Source organism: Megalobrama amblycephala, linkage group LG4, assembly GCF_018812025.1.
Source record: "Megalobrama amblycephala isolate DHTTF-2021 linkage group LG4, ASM1881202v1, whole genome shotgun sequence".
NCBI lineage: Eukaryota > Metazoa > Chordata > Actinopteri > Cypriniformes > Xenocyprididae > Megalobrama > Megalobrama amblycephala.
The window spans coordinates 53,608,201-53,627,333 of NC_063047.1; the positions used below are offsets into that span (position 1 = coordinate 53,608,201).

General features: G+C 35.7%; 1 protein-coding gene across 4 annotated transcripts in view; it reads right to left on the reverse strand.

Moving 5' to 3' along the window:
* The window catches only part of fer (fer (fps/fes related) tyrosine kinase), a 56,972-nt gene that overhangs the window by 16,042 nt on the left and 21,797 nt on the right, over positions 1-19,133 (reverse strand). For all 4 annotated transcript variants that reach the window (XM_048189993.1, XM_048189995.1, XM_048189994.1 and 1 more), the window contains 8 exons: positions 17,903-18,092; positions 13,702-13,797; positions 13,411-13,614; positions 11,419-11,541; positions 5,068-5,124; positions 1,774-1,889; positions 1,523-1,617; positions 1,254-1,377 (listed from right to left, as the gene is read on the reverse strand). In XM_048189993.1, coding sequence (XP_048045950.1) covers positions 1,254-1,377; positions 1,523-1,617; positions 1,774-1,889; positions 5,068-5,124; positions 11,419-11,541; positions 13,411-13,614; positions 13,702-13,797; positions 17,903-18,092 — 1,005 coding nt within the window. The remainder of the gene's footprint in view (positions 1-1,253; positions 1,378-1,522; positions 1,618-1,773; positions 1,890-5,067; positions 5,125-11,418; positions 11,542-13,410; positions 13,615-13,701; positions 13,798-17,902; positions 18,093-19,133) is intronic.

The following is a 19,133-nucleotide window of genomic DNA, read 5'->3' on the forward strand; positions in this document are numbered from 1 at the left end:
GTTTACAATGAGATTATTTGGTTTTTATAATCAATCAATTAACACTGCTTTTGTCATTTACAAGATGGACAAAATTTGTCACCAAAAAAGTCATTCGGTTTAACCAAAATTTCGGTTATACCAAGTGACTGTATTATCAAACAATGCTAACAGGTTGACAATGCTAACAGGCTGATACCAAAAGGACAATCAATCATTTTATATTTAGTACAAGCTTTTAATATATTACAACATTTTCCATGTTTCACAGCAGTTGCATCAAATGACCTGATGTTTCAGGACATGCATATTGAGCAAGTGAAAACATGAATTTTTCAAATAGTTAAGAGAGAGTAAGTTACTTTTCTTCATGACCATGTGGCCCTTTGCAGGTGTCTGAATGATGTAACATGATATTGACCACATGACTTGATCAAAAATGGTTCCTTTATATTGGTTACTCCGAATGACATCAATGAAATTCATTTTTCTGGACATTCTTTCTCATAACAAAGCAACGACTTCTACACATAATTTTAATACTATTTTGCACTATGTTATTATATGATGTTATAAAATCATGCCAGAATAAAAAAATATATACATTTATTACGTTTTAAGAAATATTAATTACAAATGAAATGGCAACTAAATTAAAACCTTTTGGATTCAATAAAAGAGATCTAGTTGTACTACCTTACATACTTTGGATGTCATATCTTTATTTTTTATCATTATTAAGGTCTGTCTAACAGTGACCAAAAAAGCCACTTTCCAGCTATGAGGTCACCGAGGTACGGACATCTGTAAATTTTTCATAATGACAAAAATAAGTTCTCTGAATGACTAATCAGTTGTTCAGAACAGAGAGAGTGTAGAATGGCAAAATTGTTCAGACAAAATACATTAGATGATTTCTTTAAAAAAAAGAAGGCCTACATTTAAAGATCAGGAAGATGGATATGAGGACAAAGAACAGAGCAACAGGGAGGAAGAGGAGGACAGAAATCTGAAGGAGACAGATATGTAGTGTATAATGAGTTGCATTTGTAGGTGTTATTATAGCACAATTCTTAACAACACCCAATCCCTGCTACGAATAAATGGAGATTCAAAAAAAGTAAAACACCCAGAAACAGTAATGAGAAACAGGAGTTTTGGTTATGCAAAATATTGTATATAATATTGTTTACATTCTTTTGATAACCTGACACGTTTTTTTGTTAGGATAAGGTGCATCACTATTAAATCTGAAGCATTTCAGTTTTTCTTACCTGTGTATACAGTTTTTTAGCTCCAGGTACGCCATTCCGGCAGCAGCGTCTAATGCAAACTTTACCAGTTGCTTTGTCTTGAGGTCCTCCTTTTTCTTCCTTAAGAATGATAAAAAGTCCCCGCCTATTGAAAAATGGCAAAGTAAATGAGCTACAGATATGCAATAAATTAAAAGAGACACCAACATCCCAAACAAGTGTACGACACAACTTTTAACGAGAATGGGTTTCAGTGGCTAATGGCTGAGACAAAGATCCAGTTTACTGACCTGGTACAAGCTCCATTACTATGTAAATGGGCTGCCGTTGGGTACAGACGCCTATTAACTTCACAATGTTCGGGTGATCATACTGCTTCAGGATCCTAGAGGTGGAGAAAGCATAAATGAACATGGACATGACCACATTATTTCATTGCTCATCTTTATTTTTAGAAGAATCTGAACGAAGTGAACATTATTTCTTGAGGTTTGAAAAATGAGATGATGAGAAAGTATGACAATGGTGAATGTGTGTTCACCTGGCTTCTGAGAGGAACTTTATCTTGAGGTCTTGTGGTAGATCTTCCTTGCAAGTTTTCACGGCCACCGGAGTTTTATCTCGCAGCGTTCCTTTAAAAACCTCACCAAAATTTCCCTAAAACAACATTTTTCCAAAAGCACTTAGCATCTCATTTCATTTAAAATAACAAAAAATACCAAAAAGAACAATGACAGTTTTTCTAGACATGTACCTTAATGGCATATATCCATAAATCCATATGGCTCCAGGCATTTAATAAAGACCTTCTGAAGTGAAGCAATGAGTTTTTGTAAGGAAAATATCCATATTTATAACTTTTTAAACTATAATCACTGGCTTCCAATAACAGCCATATTCAAGTCTAGTTCCAGCGGAAGAATAACCTCTGACCCAAAAAATAGGATAGAGGAAAAACAAAACAGGGTCACGAATTAGAAGTCTAAAATGAGAATTTTTGAAGAGAAATGATGGAGGATTTCGATATACGAGAAGAGGAGCTTGAGTTTGCTGTCCTATTTGTTTGAATTGTGAGAGTAGACTTGTGCCGATATTCGGTAATGCGATATATCGCGATAATGAATATGCACAATATTGTTATTGTGGGCATTTCAAAATACCGTAAATAATAATTTCTTACCAATTATTACAATTTTTATAATGCATTTAAGAATACTTTCCCCATCAACCGTATAAAATGTACAACACCGCTGTATGCTGCGTCAAAAGAACAGGCGCTCAGATGTAAACAAGCCCAATGTGCATGAGAAGCACATGACGGAAAGGAGACGTGCTGAATGAAAGTGCGCATTCACTCTCTGACAGCAGAGGGCGCTGATGGAACAGCAGAATGCAGCGGTTACCCCGGAAACCCCGCAAACAAAGCAACTGGGCTAGTGAAGTTTTTAAAATGCCTCAAACGGCCAATAATTTTTTTGTAATCTCAATGTTGTTCATCACAGCACCAAATACTTAAAGGGTTAGTTCACCCAAAAATGAAAATAATGTAATTTATTACTCACCCTCATGCCGTTCCACACCCGTAAGTCCTTCATTAATCTTTGGAACACAAATTAAGATATTTTTGTTGAAATCTGACAGCTCCGTGAGGCCTCCATAGGGAGCAATGACATTTCCTCTCTCAAGATCCATTAATGTACTAAAAACATATTTAAATCAGTTCATGTGAGTACAGTGGTTCAATATTAATATTATAAAGCGACAAGAATATTTTTGGTGTGCCAAAAAAAAAACAAAATAACGACTTATTTAGTGAGGGCCGATTTCAAAACACTGCTTCAGGAAGATTCGGAGCATAATAAATCAGCGTGTCGAATCATGATTCGGATTGCGTCAAACCGCCAAACTGCTGAAATCACGTGACTTTGGCGCTCTGAACCACTGATTCGACACACTGATTCAGCTTCCTGAAGCAATGTTTTAAAATTGGCCATCACTAGTCGTTATTTTGGTTTATTTTGGCGCACCAAAAATATTCTCGCCGCTTTATAATATTAATATTGAACCACTGAACTCACATGAACTGATTTAAATATATACCTTTATGGATCTTGAGAGAGGAAATGTCATTGCTGGCTATGCAGGCCTCACGGTGCCATCGGATTTCAACAAAAATATCTTAATTTGCATTACGAAGATTAACGAAGGTCAACATGAGGGTGAGTAATAAATTACATTATTTTCATTTTTGGGTGAACTAACCCTTTAATACTTAAAGACTTAATAGGCTATTTATTTTCAAACTTAAACATTTTTATATTTTAATCTGGACTACAACATGCCCTAATGATTAGAAATGTCCAGATTATTTGTTATTGTTCAGTAAAACTTTGAGATATACGGCTTCACTAGTTAACATGCCAATTCATTATTACCAAACTGACAAAGAAAAATACTTAAAGCATTATTTATTCTTAGTTAATAGTAATTTCTTAGTTACTGTTTAATAACATTACTAAAATCAAAAGAACTTATTTAATGGAACGGAGATAAAACCAACAATGATCAGTTGTATTTCTTAACTAACATTAACAAAAAATAAAACTTTCTGTAACAAATGTAGCTATTGCTCAATCTTAGTTAATGCATTAAATAACGAGACCTATTTGTAAAGTGTTACCTACTGTTCTTCTCTATCTGTTTGAAAAATTTTACTTTATATATTTTTGGTGTATTGTATTGTATTTAAACATTCAGAGTTTTTTTGTTATTACAAAAAGAGTTCTTAAACCTGTTATACTATGACAACACTTTTTTTTGCAACTTATTTCAATATCGTGATAATACTGTATATCGTGATAAAAGCTTCAGTAATTAATCGCAACATGAAAATTTGATACCGTCACATGCCTACGTGAGAGGTGTCTACTCTCCACTATCTACATCATACATCAGGTCAGAGGTCACTCTTCAGCTGGAACTCGACTTGCGTACAGATGTTACTGGAAGCCAGTGATTATAGTTTATAAAGATATGGATATTTTTCTTACAAAAACCCATTGCTTCACTTCATAAGGCCTTTATTAACCCCCTGGAGCCGAATGGATTGATGAATGGATGAGCTTTTTTGGGCTTCAAAATCTAAGGTTCAATTCACTTCCATTATAAAGCTTGGAAGAGCCAGGATATTTTTTTTTTACTATAACACCGATTGTGTTTGGCTGAAAGAAGATAGTCATATACACCTAGGATGGCTTGAGGGTGAGTAAATCATGGGATAATTTTCATTTTTGGGTGAACTAATCCTTGAACATGGCTTTCTTGACATACCAAAGTAGTAGTACTAGGAAAGTGTCACTATAGATGACTAATTGTCCAACAACCTACTTGAAGTCACTTAGTTTTTTTTTTTTTTTGCTGTCATTTTTAGACTGACGAGTCAACTTAATCATTCAGGCAACCTTGTCAATTGTGAAAATATGTAATTTTGCATAAGGTCCTACCATAATTTTTTTATGTACCATGAATATGGTAATCTTTAAGTACTGTATATACTACCGAACGGTAGTTTGGGCTTAATAAGATTTTTAATTTTTTTTTTTTTTTTTTTTTTTACAAACATTTCAAACGTTTTTTCATAAATGTTTTTCAGGATTTTTTTTTAATATAAGGTAAAAAAAAAAAAAACAGCATTTATTTGAAATAGAAATCTTTTGTAACATAAATATCTTTACTGTCCCTTATTATACTTTATGACCCCAAACTTTTGAATGGTAGTGTATGTATGTAATATTATGAATGTTCTTATACCCAAGCACAATGGATGTGGACTTACTTTCCCAAGGAGTTCTCCAAGAATGACGTCCTCATGATTGAGGATCCATTTCTTATCCTGAGCAAACAAACAAAAATAGCAAATTATCTTTCTAACACGTTCATTAATGAACTAATGACTCGTGCAGAGACAAAGAGAAGATAGATGCTGAGCGTCCTGTGGGTCAGTCACTGTGCTACTGCTCTGATGGATGATAATGATGCAATTATCACCTCATTCTCCGAAAGCACTCGCATAGACAGAGACATACTGGGATATCTTTTGAAGATCTCCAAAAACATCCTTTTTTACTTTTACAATTTAATTTGACAATCAACACACTATTGTTATAACAGCAATACAGAAAGAGGTATATGTACACAATCCATTTATCTTTGAAAAATACAAACTCAAGGTAATCACACAAGGTAAATAAACCAGAATATTCTTTTAAAGTGCCCTTATTATGCTATTTTAAAAGGTAGCTAATTTTGTTTTGTTTTTTTGTTTGTTTTGTTTTCCTACAATAGGTTTACATGCATCCAAGCATTAAAAACACATTAATTTTCTCAAAATATACATTGCATATCACCTCATTTCTCAAATAGTCTGAAAAGGGTTTGTTCAAAGATTCAGTCTCTCCTTTCCGAGAGCTTACTCTGCTCTGATTGGTCAGACGGCCCAGTGTGTTGTAAGTCGGAAACGAAACTGTTACCATATATGAATTTTAGCTTTGTATGCTACTTCAGTGCTTGATACACAGTGATATGAACAATGTCATTGGTTTTTCAGTATCAATTCAGTCCTCGTCCTTTTGAAGTACATACGCAGTGAAGTGGATTCGCAGAGCTGAATCTACATCTTCTCGACATGTCGACAACAAGAACCAAACTCTTCCAGTCTCAACTACAACTACAGCGTTTCAGGGCAGGTCAAATTAGATGTTGATCACGGGCAGCCAATGTAGACCATAGGTTGGAATTATGCAAATCTGTTGGTATGTAACAGGTAGTGAGACTGGAATTGTTGACTCTTTTCGCCAGTTCAGAAACAGTTCTTTCTTTTAGGATACACTAACTTTATTTGTTGTGCACTTTGATCTTTAAAACTTTGCAGATCTTTTAAGGCCGGAACGCCCCAAGCTGGCGGTCGGCCGTTGGGCAGTTTTTGTTCGTCGGCCGACTAAGTTTTCTCAGTGTGTTCCGCACCGTCGGCTGAAGTTGGTCCTCGTCGGCTTTTTTTCGGCCGATTCGAAATGTTGAATCAGCGTCGGAGCTCGTCGGTCCGTCGGACATTCTGATTTGCCCCGCTACTGCCACCTGCTGGTACGGAAAGACATTTCATCTCGCGCAGGTGCAAAATGACGTGCTACTTGGCTGTCGGGTGTCGAGCGTCGGTTTGGTGTGTCATGGCAACTTTGGACAAAGACGCTGCTGACGTGAGCCAACCCCGCAGTCTGCTTTCGTCACCACTAATTCGTCGGCGTCGTCTTGATGTGTTCCGGTCTTTACATTCACAAACAGCTATATTACACACTGCATGAAAGGTAATATCCGAAAAGGCATAATAGGGGCACTTTAAAAGACATATTTACTAAGCATATCTTGTCTATGATTTTCTGTCAGTGTGTTTATTTGAACTTTTAGAGTTGACCCAAACTGCTTTTACTGATCACAAACTAAGGCCCCGCCCACATGGAGACACGTTTTTGTGAATACGCACAAATTTTGTATCGGATTGGCGTTTCGCTCACACAGATCTGGCGCTTTTGAAAGGTGAAACCGCTATTTTTTGAAACCGGGTCCCAGAGTGGATAAATCTGAAAACGCCGTCTTTGCGTTATCGTGTGGACAGCCAATCCGTATATTTTCTGAAATGATGAAGTCATCACCCCACGTTTCGACCCTAGTCAGACGCCGCTAACAGCACAAAACAGCAACAACAACAGCAATAGCAGACTCTAGATGCTTTTGTTCGTGCTGCAGAAGCTACTGAGCCAAAATAAAGCGTTATTTTTAAGCTTTACTACAGTTTGTATACAGCGCGCAAGGTTTATGCGCATGCTCCAAGTCTGCTTTAAGTGCATCTCTCTGCAGAATTATAGCGCCACATAATGGTCTGGCATGTATACTACATCATTTTGAGTCGTTTCAGTGGTTTCGTGTGGACGCAGATATTTTTTGAGAAAAAAAAAAAAGATCGGTTTAGGGTAAGCTCCAGCTTCGTGTGGACGTAGCCTAATAGTGAATGTAGACCTGTAAGCTACATTTGAGGATTCAAAGAGGTTCAAAGACTATTAAAACACACAAAAAGAAGATTTCAGAAGATTTTACCATATCAAACACTCTTCGAGCCTGGAGAGATGTTAAGACATACAGTACTTAAAAATTTCTCCCTGTCTTCCCCACTTTCTTTTAACCCTGATTTTCCTTTAACGCTCCATAATATTGGTCTATCAGCATGGCCGAATCTCGGAATCTCTCAAATATCTCGTTTATTTTCAGAGGGCACTTTAAAGTCTTTCCAGCCGATTATGGAGGAATATAAAGTTCCAAAGTCCAATTTTTACAAATATCTTCAGTTACGGCATTTCTTAAAACCAAAAATAGATTCAATCAGTTTTGATAATCTGAATTCAATCAGTTTAAAGGGATCAGTATCAAGGACATATGACATCTTGTCTAGTAATTGCACCTCTGCCTTACCGGGACAGAAGAGAGTGTGGGAGAAGGATATTGGTCAAACCATTGAAGAGAATGACTAGGATGTTATATGCAATAATGTATACCCAAAATGTACTTGGGGATCCATTTTTTAACAGGATATATCTTACACCGTTGCATATTAAGAAGATGTTTATCAATGCTACAGGCCTGTGTTTCAAAAGTAAAAATGATAAAGGTACATTCATTCATTGTTTTTGGTACTGCGACAAAATTTTGCCATATTGGAAGAAAATACATAGTGTAATGAAAGATCTTCTTGGACTAAACTTTGATATGACCCCAGCTTTGTATTTATTGAATCTTAATGTGAATAGTCCGTTTAAAAAAAGATGCAATACAGTTATTCATTGTCCTGGTATATTTAGCTAAAAGATGCGTTCTGTTACTTTGGTCTGCATCACAGGCTCCTTCTTTTAGAATGTGGATATCACAGATTGCTACATGATTGCCACTTGAAAAGCTCACCCACGATAAACATGACAAAAAATCTGACAAATTCTGGCTCTTCCTTTAATTTCCTTTTATTTCCTATGTAAAGACTGCTCTAAAATATTGTGACCTTTATGTTTCTTGTCGTGTTTACGTTTGCATACATCCTTTTTTCTTTTCTTTTTTTTAAACTTGTGATTACATCTACTTGTTCTTTACTTTTATGAATTTTTTACTTCTTGTTTTTGAGGTTTTGTACATTCTCTAACATGAATATATGTTACTGTATGTTGATAGTGTGGGCAAACAAAAAAATAAAAATAAAAAACCTAAAAAACAAAGAAAAAAATCAATTTCTAAAACCTCAAAACATTTACAGCAGTGGTAATGTGAACAGACATTTACTACAACACTGATAATAGCATCAATTAAAGGGTCATTACTCTAAACATCATGAGATTGATCTGCAGTGTTGACACTTCACTCAACATGCTTATTCAAAACTAAACACAATGAAACAAGCAGCAGTATCCACATCAAAACTGGGTTAATTTCTGGGTTTAGACAGCCATACACTACAAGATAATCGGCCGATTTTGGGCCCAACTCTCCCCTTCTAACGATCCTAGGTAAAGTCCCAATTATCTTGATGGTCCTACAGATTATCTTATCAGATTTTCCTGTGGTGTGAGGTGTGTTAAGAGTGACTGAATCTGTTCAAAAGAATGCCGGCACCACACCGATATCAAATTTTAAATATCCAACATGTTGAATATTTATGATCAGAAATCCTGTTGTGTGGGGGTAAACTTGCACACACTCTTGCAGACTATCACTTGGAACAAAATGATACCCAATCAGAAAGCAAGCTGATAGAAGACGGAAGCATAACACAACTTCATCCAAACGTTTTTCTTATTTTCCTGCAAATTATATATAAAAAAAACAGTCCAAAAACTATTGTGTCGCCATTTCTTCTTGCCCGTCGTTCGCCATATTTGTTTACAGTCACATTTGACTGGTAGAGATTTTGCGAGATTACCCATGTTCACAGTCAGGACTCTGGTTGTTTGTGAATAGAATCTGTTAATGTGTGGTGTGCGGTCTTGGCCACATTGTGGCACTCCACACACAATAGGAACAAAATTGTTAAATGTATGATTTTTTTTTTTTATCATCATGCTTGTGGTCTCTCACATTTTGAAAATCTGATAAAAAATAAATAAATAAATAAATAAAAAATAGTGTTGGCCAGCCTTTAATTTAGCTGTAATGTTGTCATTTCACCATGTCTGTCTACTAGGGCTGCCCAAATTGGCCAAAAACAAAATGTGCTAATTGCAATCTGAACTGCAATATGATAAATATTTAACATGTTGCTGCTGCTAAAATATCAAGACAAAAAAGCACAAATGGCTCCAAACCAAATCATGTTTTGTCCGCTGCCAGTGAAAACTCACTGGTTTTCAGTTACTCTTTAAAATGTGTTCACACGTTTTCTCAATCAAACTCAGACCTCTTTCAGTGCCATTCACATTGTGCATAAATTTGAAAGTCAATTTTTAGTCTAATTTAGTTGTAATAACAACCCAGTTCTCTCTCATTTGCTCTTATTTGGAACAAAGTCAAGTTAAATATTATTAATAACAACAACATGATCAACAACATTACTATCTAATATTAAAATGTTATCTAATTTTTTCATCATTGTGTTTCTCAATGTTCATCAATGTTCAAGTTTGAAAGATTCATCAATGTTCCTCACTCAAAATCTGATAAATTGAAACTGTGTCAGGCTATTACATTTGTATATTAAAGTATGGTTAAAAAATGTTTGGAATTATGCAAATATGTGGAAAAATAATTGCATTCACAATGCAGCAACATACCACTTTAAAGCAAGCCAAACGAACCTCACAACATGTTGAGTTTGGGTGGACATATTTCACATATACGTTCACATATTTCAGTCCACTCTGGCCCACTAAAAACAACACATTGTGAGCATCATGTGTGTTTAGAGTATATGAACAAGCTAAAATGTTTGGGGCTGGTAAGATTTTTTTAATGTTTATGAAAGAAGTCTTTTATGCTCATCAAGCCTTCAAAAAAAAACAGTAATATTGAATATAAAATGTCTATTTGAATATATATTAAAATGTCATTTATTCCTGTGATGGCAAAGCTGAATTTTCAAAATCATTACTCCAGTCTTCAGTGTCACATGATCATTCAGAAATCAATCTAATGTGCTGATTTGGTGCTCAACAATCATTTCTTATCAAATTTGAAAAATGCTTAATATTTTGGTGGAAACCATGATGCATTTTTTTCAATAGACAGTCCAAAAGAGCAACATATATTTGTAATATAAATCTCTTTTAACATTATAAATGTCTTTACTTTCACTTTTAATTTAATGTTTAATGCTGAATAAAAATACTAATTTCTTTTAATAAAAAAATCTTACTGTCCCTAAACTTTTAAACAGTAGTGTACATGGTACATATGTAATTAAATGACAGTTTAATAATCACACATGACCATTTAAATTTTGTCAATTAAATGTGCAGCTCTACACAGTCTGAATGTATCCCAGCATTCAGAGGGGTCTGACAGTGTTTCTTGCATGCCGCAGCAGAAACATCACCACTATAATGATTTCAGTCAACATGTTCGGATGGAGTGCTTTACCCATGTCATCAAAAACCCATCAGAGGAACAGCATGGCAGGTAATCATCCGACCTGACGGATTTACACACACACACACACACACACACACACACACACACACACACACACACACACACACACACACACACACACACACACACAGACACAGACATTCCCGGGGGGAATCCAGCCAGTGTGGACCACTATCAAGAAAGGAGTCCAAAGTGATATTTTCTAAACCGCTACAATCTTTTTCCATAGCCAAAGAGAAATCAAAATACACACACACACACAACACATCAAATCACAGGACTTTACATCAGCAGAATAGGTTGATTTGAGAACTGCACTGCAAGACATCAATTTAATATCCAATGTAGTTGCACACGTTAGGGAAAATGAGCAATGTACCCTCTGAATTTCTGTAATAAGGAACTTTATGGCTTCATATTGGAAATACAGTGATGGCCTTAGAAGTGCCATAGTAAATGACTACTGAGAGCAGAACAGCTTGTTAAAATGAAAAGAGAAACAATGTTTCACCTTTATGACAGGGTTCAGGAGCACGACCCCAGATTTCTTGGTGATGACTTGTTTAGTCGTGTAATGATGCTCTATGAGCTGTGGGATGGTGGGGAAGCCAGTGCCTTCAAATCTGTACTGATTCTGCAGACAAAACAGGCAACAGAAATCAGACACAGTACAGTAAGCTCTAAAATAAAATAAAATAAAATAAAATAAAATAAAATAAAATAAAATAAAATAAAATAAAATAAAATAAAATAAAATAAAATAAAATAAAATAAAATCACATTATGAATAATAAATGTTTTTCTCCAAAACACGTCGGCCACAATTATTGGCACCCCTAGAATTTTTTATGAGTAAAATATCTCTGAAGGATATTCCCATTCATATTTACATTTTTTAGCACACCAGGGTGATCATGAACATGAAATTGTCCAGCCATGACTTCCTGTTCCACAGGAGAATAAACATGAGGAAACACAAAGGCCAAATTCCCTTAAACATTCATCACAATGAGTAAAACCAAAGAATATAGTTCTGATGTGCAGCAAAAGATTGTTGAGCTTCACAAAATAGAAAGTGGCTGTAAGAAAATAGCTAAAGCATTGAAATCGTCCTAATGTGCGGTAAAGAGGAGAGTTTGAGTGGCCAAAGACTCTCTAAGGATCACAGCAGGAGAATTAGATTAGTTGAGTCTTGAATCTCAGAAAGCCTAAAAAATATTTATCAAACAGCACCTACATCACCACAAGTTGTTCGGGGAGGTTTCAAGAAGAATCCTCTGCTCTCATCCAGAAACAATCTCAGGCATATTCAGTTGTCAGACAAGACTGGAACTTCAAAAGGGACTGGCTTCTATGGTCAGATGAAACTAAAAAAAGAGCTTTTTGGCAGCAAACCCACCAGATGGGTTTGGTGCACACATGGATAAAAAGTACCCCATGCCCACGGTTAAATATGCTGCTGGATCTTTAATGCTGTGAGCCTATTTTTCTGCTGGAGGTCCTGGACATCTTGTTCAGATACATGGTATCATGGATTCTATCAAATACCAACAGATAAAAAATCTAAACCTGACCGCTTCTGCTAGAAATCTTATAATGGGCTGTGGTTGGATCTTCCATTAGGACAATGATCCAAAACAAACATCAAAACCAACACAAAAATGTGTCACTGAGCACAAAATGAAGCTTCTGCCATGGCCATCCCAGTCCCCTGATGATCCCTAAAGAAAATGAGTGGAGTGAACTGAAGAGAAGCAGCACCAACATGGAGCTGGAATCTGAAGGATCTGGAGAGATTCTGTATGAAGGAATGGTCTCTGATCTCTTGTCAGGTGTTCTCCAAACTCATCAGGCATTATAGTTGAAGACTCAGAGCTGTTATCTTGGCAAAAGCAGATTGCAAAAAGCATTGAATAAAAGGGTGCCAATAATTGTGGCCAACGTATTTTGGTGTTGTGATTTTTCCCCCACTTTCAACTCTTGTCCTTCAATGAAAGATTAGATTTTTGCTAATTTTATGAATTAAAGATCAAAAGGATAAACAATGCAGATTTATTTTTACAGTCATCTTTGATCAAATTTATCAAGGGTGCCAATAATTCTGACCACCACTGTATGTTAAATTCCCGTAAAATTCCTGTGCGCCTACAGAAATAGTAATATAATCAAAGCTTTATTGGAATGACTGTCGGGCATTTACAGTATTTACAAAACACAGGCTATATGGTAGCTATATGGTAGTTATTAACAATGTTAATTGGGTAAAGAGATAATGAGATCAAACGGAGATTATATATACATATAATTTCACACACAAATAATAAACAAAACTAAGATAGTTTACATATCAGTGAATGGATTTAAGTTTTTCTTTTAAATCCATTCACAAACACAACAAAACTAGGTCAACTGAACATGTCCCCTCCCGGTCACCGAATAAAATGAAATGAAATGAAATAAATTAAAATCAGTGAGGTGCACACCTTTCTGATCATGTACTCACATCAGCAAACTGAATGATGAAATGTCTGCGCTGTCCGTCTGAAAACACAGACAGCACATATTCTCCAGGTTTTCCGTGGCTCTCGCGCACCAGAAAGTCTCCCTGCTGCTTTAGCAGCTCCTGGGCCTCTGTCCTGGGAATGGCACCGTGATACCACTCCTGCTCGCCCAGCGGTTTCTCACTAGTGGGTATCACATCGAAAAACTGAAGAGGGACAAAACCCAGGAGGTCAAGGCAGGTCAGGATAGAAATCAGGAGGTGTTGATGGAAAAAGCAGCAGACTCTACTTACTGATGAAGAGCCCAGTACAGACTTGGGCGAGCGGATGATTCCAGCGATGGAGTGTCTGAGCGTGTCAAACTTGGATACCTTGTCTTTGCTTTTATCCTGAAATATAATGTACATGTCCATAACAAAGATTTAATGGGCATGGTACAATGATGATACTACAGGTGCTGGTCATATAATTAGAATATCATCAAAAAGTTGATGTATTTCACTAATTCCATTCAAAAAGTGAAACTTGTATATTATATTCAATCATTACACACAGACTGATATATTTCAAATTTTTATTTCTTTTAATTTTGATGATTACATCTGACAACTAAGGAAAATCCCAAATTCAGTATCTCAGAAAATTAGAATATTGTGAAAAGGTTCAATATTGAAGACACCTGGTGCCACACTCTAATCAGCTAATTAACTCAAAACACCTGCAAAGGCCTTTAAATGGTCTCTCAGTCTAGTTCTGTAGGCTACACAATCTTGGGGAAGACTGCTGACTTGACAGTTGTCTAAAAGACGACCATTGACACCTTGCACAAGGAGGGCAAGACACAAAAGGTCATTGCAAAAGAGGCTGGCTGTTCACAGAGCTCTGTGTCCAAGCACAATAATAGAGAGGCGAAGGGAAGGAAAAGATGTGGTAGAAAAAAAGTGTACAAGCAATAAGGATAACCACACCCTGGAGAGGGTTGTGAAACAAAACCCATTCAAAAATGTGGGGGAGATTCACAAAGAGTGGACTTCAGCTGGAGTCAGTGCTTCAAGAACCACTACGCACAGACGTATGCAAGACATGGGTTTCAGCTGTCGCATTCCTTGTGTCAAGCCATTCTTGAACAACAGACAGCGTCAGAAGCGTCTCGCATGGGCTAAAGACAAAAAGGACTGGACTGCTGCTGAGTGGTCCAAAGTTATGTTCTCTGATGAAAGTAAATTTTGCATTTCCTTTGGAAATCAGGGTCCCAGAGTCTGGAGGAAGAGAGGAGAGGCACACAATCCACATTGCTTGAGGTCCAGTGTAAAGTTTCCACAATCAGTGATGGTTTGGGGTGCCATGTCATCTGCTGGTGTTGGTCCACTGTGTTTTCTGAGGTCCAAGGTCAACGCAGCCGTATACCAGGAAGTTTTAGAGCACTTCATGCTTCCTGCTGCTGACCAACTTTATGGAGATGCAGATTTTATTTTCCAACAGGACTTGGCACCTGCACACAGTGCCAAAGCTACCAGTACCTGGTTTAAGGACCATGGTATCCCTGTTCTTAATTGGCCAGCAAACTCGCCTGACCTTAACCCCATAGAAAATCTATGGGGTATTGTGAAGAGGAAGATGTGATATGCTAGACCCAACAATGCAGAAGAGCTGAAGGCCACTATCAGAGCAACCTGGGCTCTCATAACACCTGAGCAGTGCCAGACTGATCGACTCCTGATCGACTCCATGCTCCATGCTGCAGTAATTCAGGCAAAAGGAGCCCCAACTAAGTATTGAGTGCTGTACATGCTCATACTTTTCATGTTCATACTTTTCAGTTGGCCAAGATTTCTAAAAATCCTTTCTTTGTATTGGTCTTAAGTAATGTTCTAGTTTTCTGAGATACTGAATTTGGGATTTTCCTTAGTTGTCAGTTATAATAATGAAAATTAAAAGAAATAAACATTTGAAATATATCAGTCTGTGTGTAATGAATGAATATAATATACAAGTTTCACTTTCTAAATGGAATTTAAATAAATCAACTTTTTGATGATATTCTAATTATATGACTAGCACCTGTATTATGTTTTAGACATACTGTACACCATAATAATAAAACACTGTACCATGGTAAACCCACAGATTTTCAGCCAAAACACTGTTTTCCAAGACAAAAATAATACACTTGTGTTCAAGTACATTAGGATACATATACATTTATTAAAAAAGACAACTTTTAGAAAAAGAAAATAAATCGTATTTACAATCCCTGTAGTCAAAGTTTTTATTTTTAAAAGTATTAATAAATCATATTGTGCATCACTGCATTGGTTAAAAAAAAAAAAGCAGTAATAAAACTGAGAACACACTGCCCTCTTCAGACAACTTCAATATTACACAGCAAAATGCACATATATCTTCAAATCACAGGACACATATTACAATTGTGTTGGGAGTGCTCTTGGGAACAATCGGTTTAAGAAGTCAAAATTACTGTTAGTAATAGCAGTTGTTATATGTAAATGATTTTCACCTCTCTGATTCACTGGTAAAACAGGGCTTCTGCAAGTTTCATGAAGGTAGATTTAAAACTTTTTAAAGACCTTTTTAAGAGTAAAGAAAATTTAAGGAATAAAGTGAAGGGAACACAATATGTCTAGGGAGAAACACGGGTTGCATTAACAACACTTCAAAGTTTAAAAATACAACTTCCTACTGATCACCATTACTTTTTAATTCATTTTACAAAAAAAACACCTCCCAACCACTCGAATGACATAACTTTCACTGTACCTTCTGATCATCATACTCTCAGTATTTTATCTTGTTTCACAGTGAAAATGTCTAAATTATATAATAAGTGCTATATTCCTGTCTTATGTCCCGGCTTTTTTGTGTTGTAGGACTTTTAATTTGAAGTGTAATTTCTGCTCCCCTTTTTTTTTAGGGTTTCACCCCTATGATTTATTCCTTTTTCGTTTGTTTTCATTGCTGCCTTCTTTGTTCCCATTGTTACTCTTGTTTGTTTCCATGATGATTAATCACCTCCATCTGCCTCTTGTTAGCCCCTTGTTATCTTTTATATTTAAACCCCCGTGTTTTCCCATGTTCTTTGTCAGGTCTTGTCCTACATGGCTGTTTTGTTGGTGTCCTTTATTCTTGTTTTCTCTGTTTCTAGATGTTCTGCTCCATGTGTTTTTTGGTTCTTTTGTTAATACATATTATTACTGCAATTGGATCCTCTCCTGCATCTTTAAAGCTCATCTGCATTACAAGAAGTCTTGTTTTCTGTGAAACTGATTAAAATGAATAGAGTTTCTGATTAAAAAAAAAGAACAAATATCTGCCAACGGGGTCAGAAAAATCCTCTTAATTTATCAGGAATGAAAACAAGTTTTCATTCCCCATTGACAGATATTTGTTTTTGTTTTGATTGTAAACTCACTTAATTTTGTTCAATTTCTCAGAAAACCCAACTTCGTATCATCATTTTGCATCTCAGGTAAATGTATTCTTTTTTCTGCTAAGCACAAAAGAAGATATTTTCGAAGAATGTCAGTAACCAAACAGTTGATGGACCCCATTGACTTCCACAGTATGTTTAAAAAAAAAAATAATTGTAATGATGACAAATGATGACAGAAGTTTCATTTTTGGGTGAACTATTCCTTTAAGACTTTTTAAGGCCTTCATTTGTGGAAGGGTGAACCTGCAGAAACCCTGTAAATTATATAAGGCAGTAATTATGATTTAACATATGTTTCAGAGCATATTATTCCCTTGTATGACTGGCAATTTTACAGTCTTAAGTGTTACATTATGTAAAATTATTTGATTTGAAATGTAACATTTATTTCATGTTTATTTGCCCAGACAACTAACTACACACAAACGTTACATTTGAAAATTGTAAAATAAAAGTAGATCTATAGTATATGTATTAATATATATTAATTAGAGCAAAACATTATATTATAGAGATTACAATAGAGATTATTACGACCTTCAATATGCTAATTTTTCTTTTTTGTGTGTGTGTGATATTTATTTACTAATTTTGTTCATATGACCACAAAAAAATTGTTGTTAAAAAACAGCTGTTGCTCAAGTACAGTTGTCATTCACCACAGGGACTTTTCCCCAACAATTTTTGCCATGGCCAATTTAGTCTGAAGCAAAAAGGTCACCTTCAGACCAGGAAGTCATTATTCTGCAACTAGTAATATGACTTTCTTTAACTTTTAAGCTTTGACCTCGACCATTCTGCACTAACTGAAATTAACTGACCGTCACAAAGTCCTCTTCCATTGGGGGATGTGGCTAATATGAGCTCAAATGAGCATGAGCTTGGACACATGTCAAAAATTCACTGACAATAGTACATCATCTGGGCACCTCTGGCATACTATTTTAATGTGCTCTGATTTGAGACGCACAAATTCTAATCTCTGTACTCTTTAATAAGGAGAGAGTGCGCAAATTGGGACGCAGCTCCAAGGGGTGCCTTACCATTGAGTTGACAGAGCGGGCGTCCTCTTCGTAATTGACGACAGGCGGTGGTTCTTTGCCCTCGTTCTCCTGCATCTTCTGCTCCAGTAGTTCTCTCTGTGCCATGAGTTTGGCCTCCGAGCAGCGCAGCAGCTGGACCGTCTGTCTCAACTCCTCCAGAGACTGCTTCTGACTGAGTAACAACACCACACTGAAGAGAGAGAGAGATCACGCTGTTCAATCCACAATGATCGCTTCTTTTTAATCTCTTTTTAAGGATTTTTTCAGAATGTTATGTCAGAGGGAGAGCAGACGCAGTGTCAAGTTTATTTCTGTCATCAATTTTTACTACAAAGCTACAAAATTTACAAAAATGAAATCAATAAAACTACAAAACATACCCAATAAAGCTGACTAAATCATATTTCAAATGCAAATTTCGATGGCCTCTAAATTATTAACATAATCAAAATTTTGCTGAATAACCCGTTGCATACAACCTTCTACATGCCTTCTGTCATTTGACTGATAGTTTTAAACTTTTTACCAAATAAAAGGCCTTTTAGTATAATTCTAAAAACGTACCCCTTCAGGTTGTGGTGCCGCTGTCTTTTTTTTTGTGTGTATGAAATGTATTCTATTTTTTTAATAGTATTTTTTTATTGAATAAACGTAAGAATCATATTTTTTATTGTTAGTAATATTTCAAGATGAACAACACAAACTGGACTGAAGAAACTTATGTTTACTTGATAGTCCATACATTTTTTTTTGTTTTATATTTAGAAAAATCATGCTAAATATGAGTATTGGATATGATACATCAGGCTTTTAGGAATATATATTTGTACTCAATCTCTCAATCATCATGGTACTGCATTGCATTCTCTTTGATTTACTTTACAAGTTATCAGAATTTCATCTTTTTGGCCATATAAATATCAACAACTGCAACAAACTGCATATTTTTCTATATCCTACTATATGAGCCATAAAAACCTGATGTATCAAATATGACACAACAAAAAACAAATATGCAACCCTTTTTCTTTAGATTTCGTCAATAAACTGTTCAATAAACTGTTCAATTTAAAAAAAATCTTGATTTTTCTATTATTTCATGTCAGGCTTTATAGGGTTAATAAATGAATGCAACTAATTAGCGCAGTTAATTTTTTATTAAATTTGACAAGGCCTGTTTCACAACAATTACTACAAACTTGATTGTCATGAATTTTACATTTAGATTTTC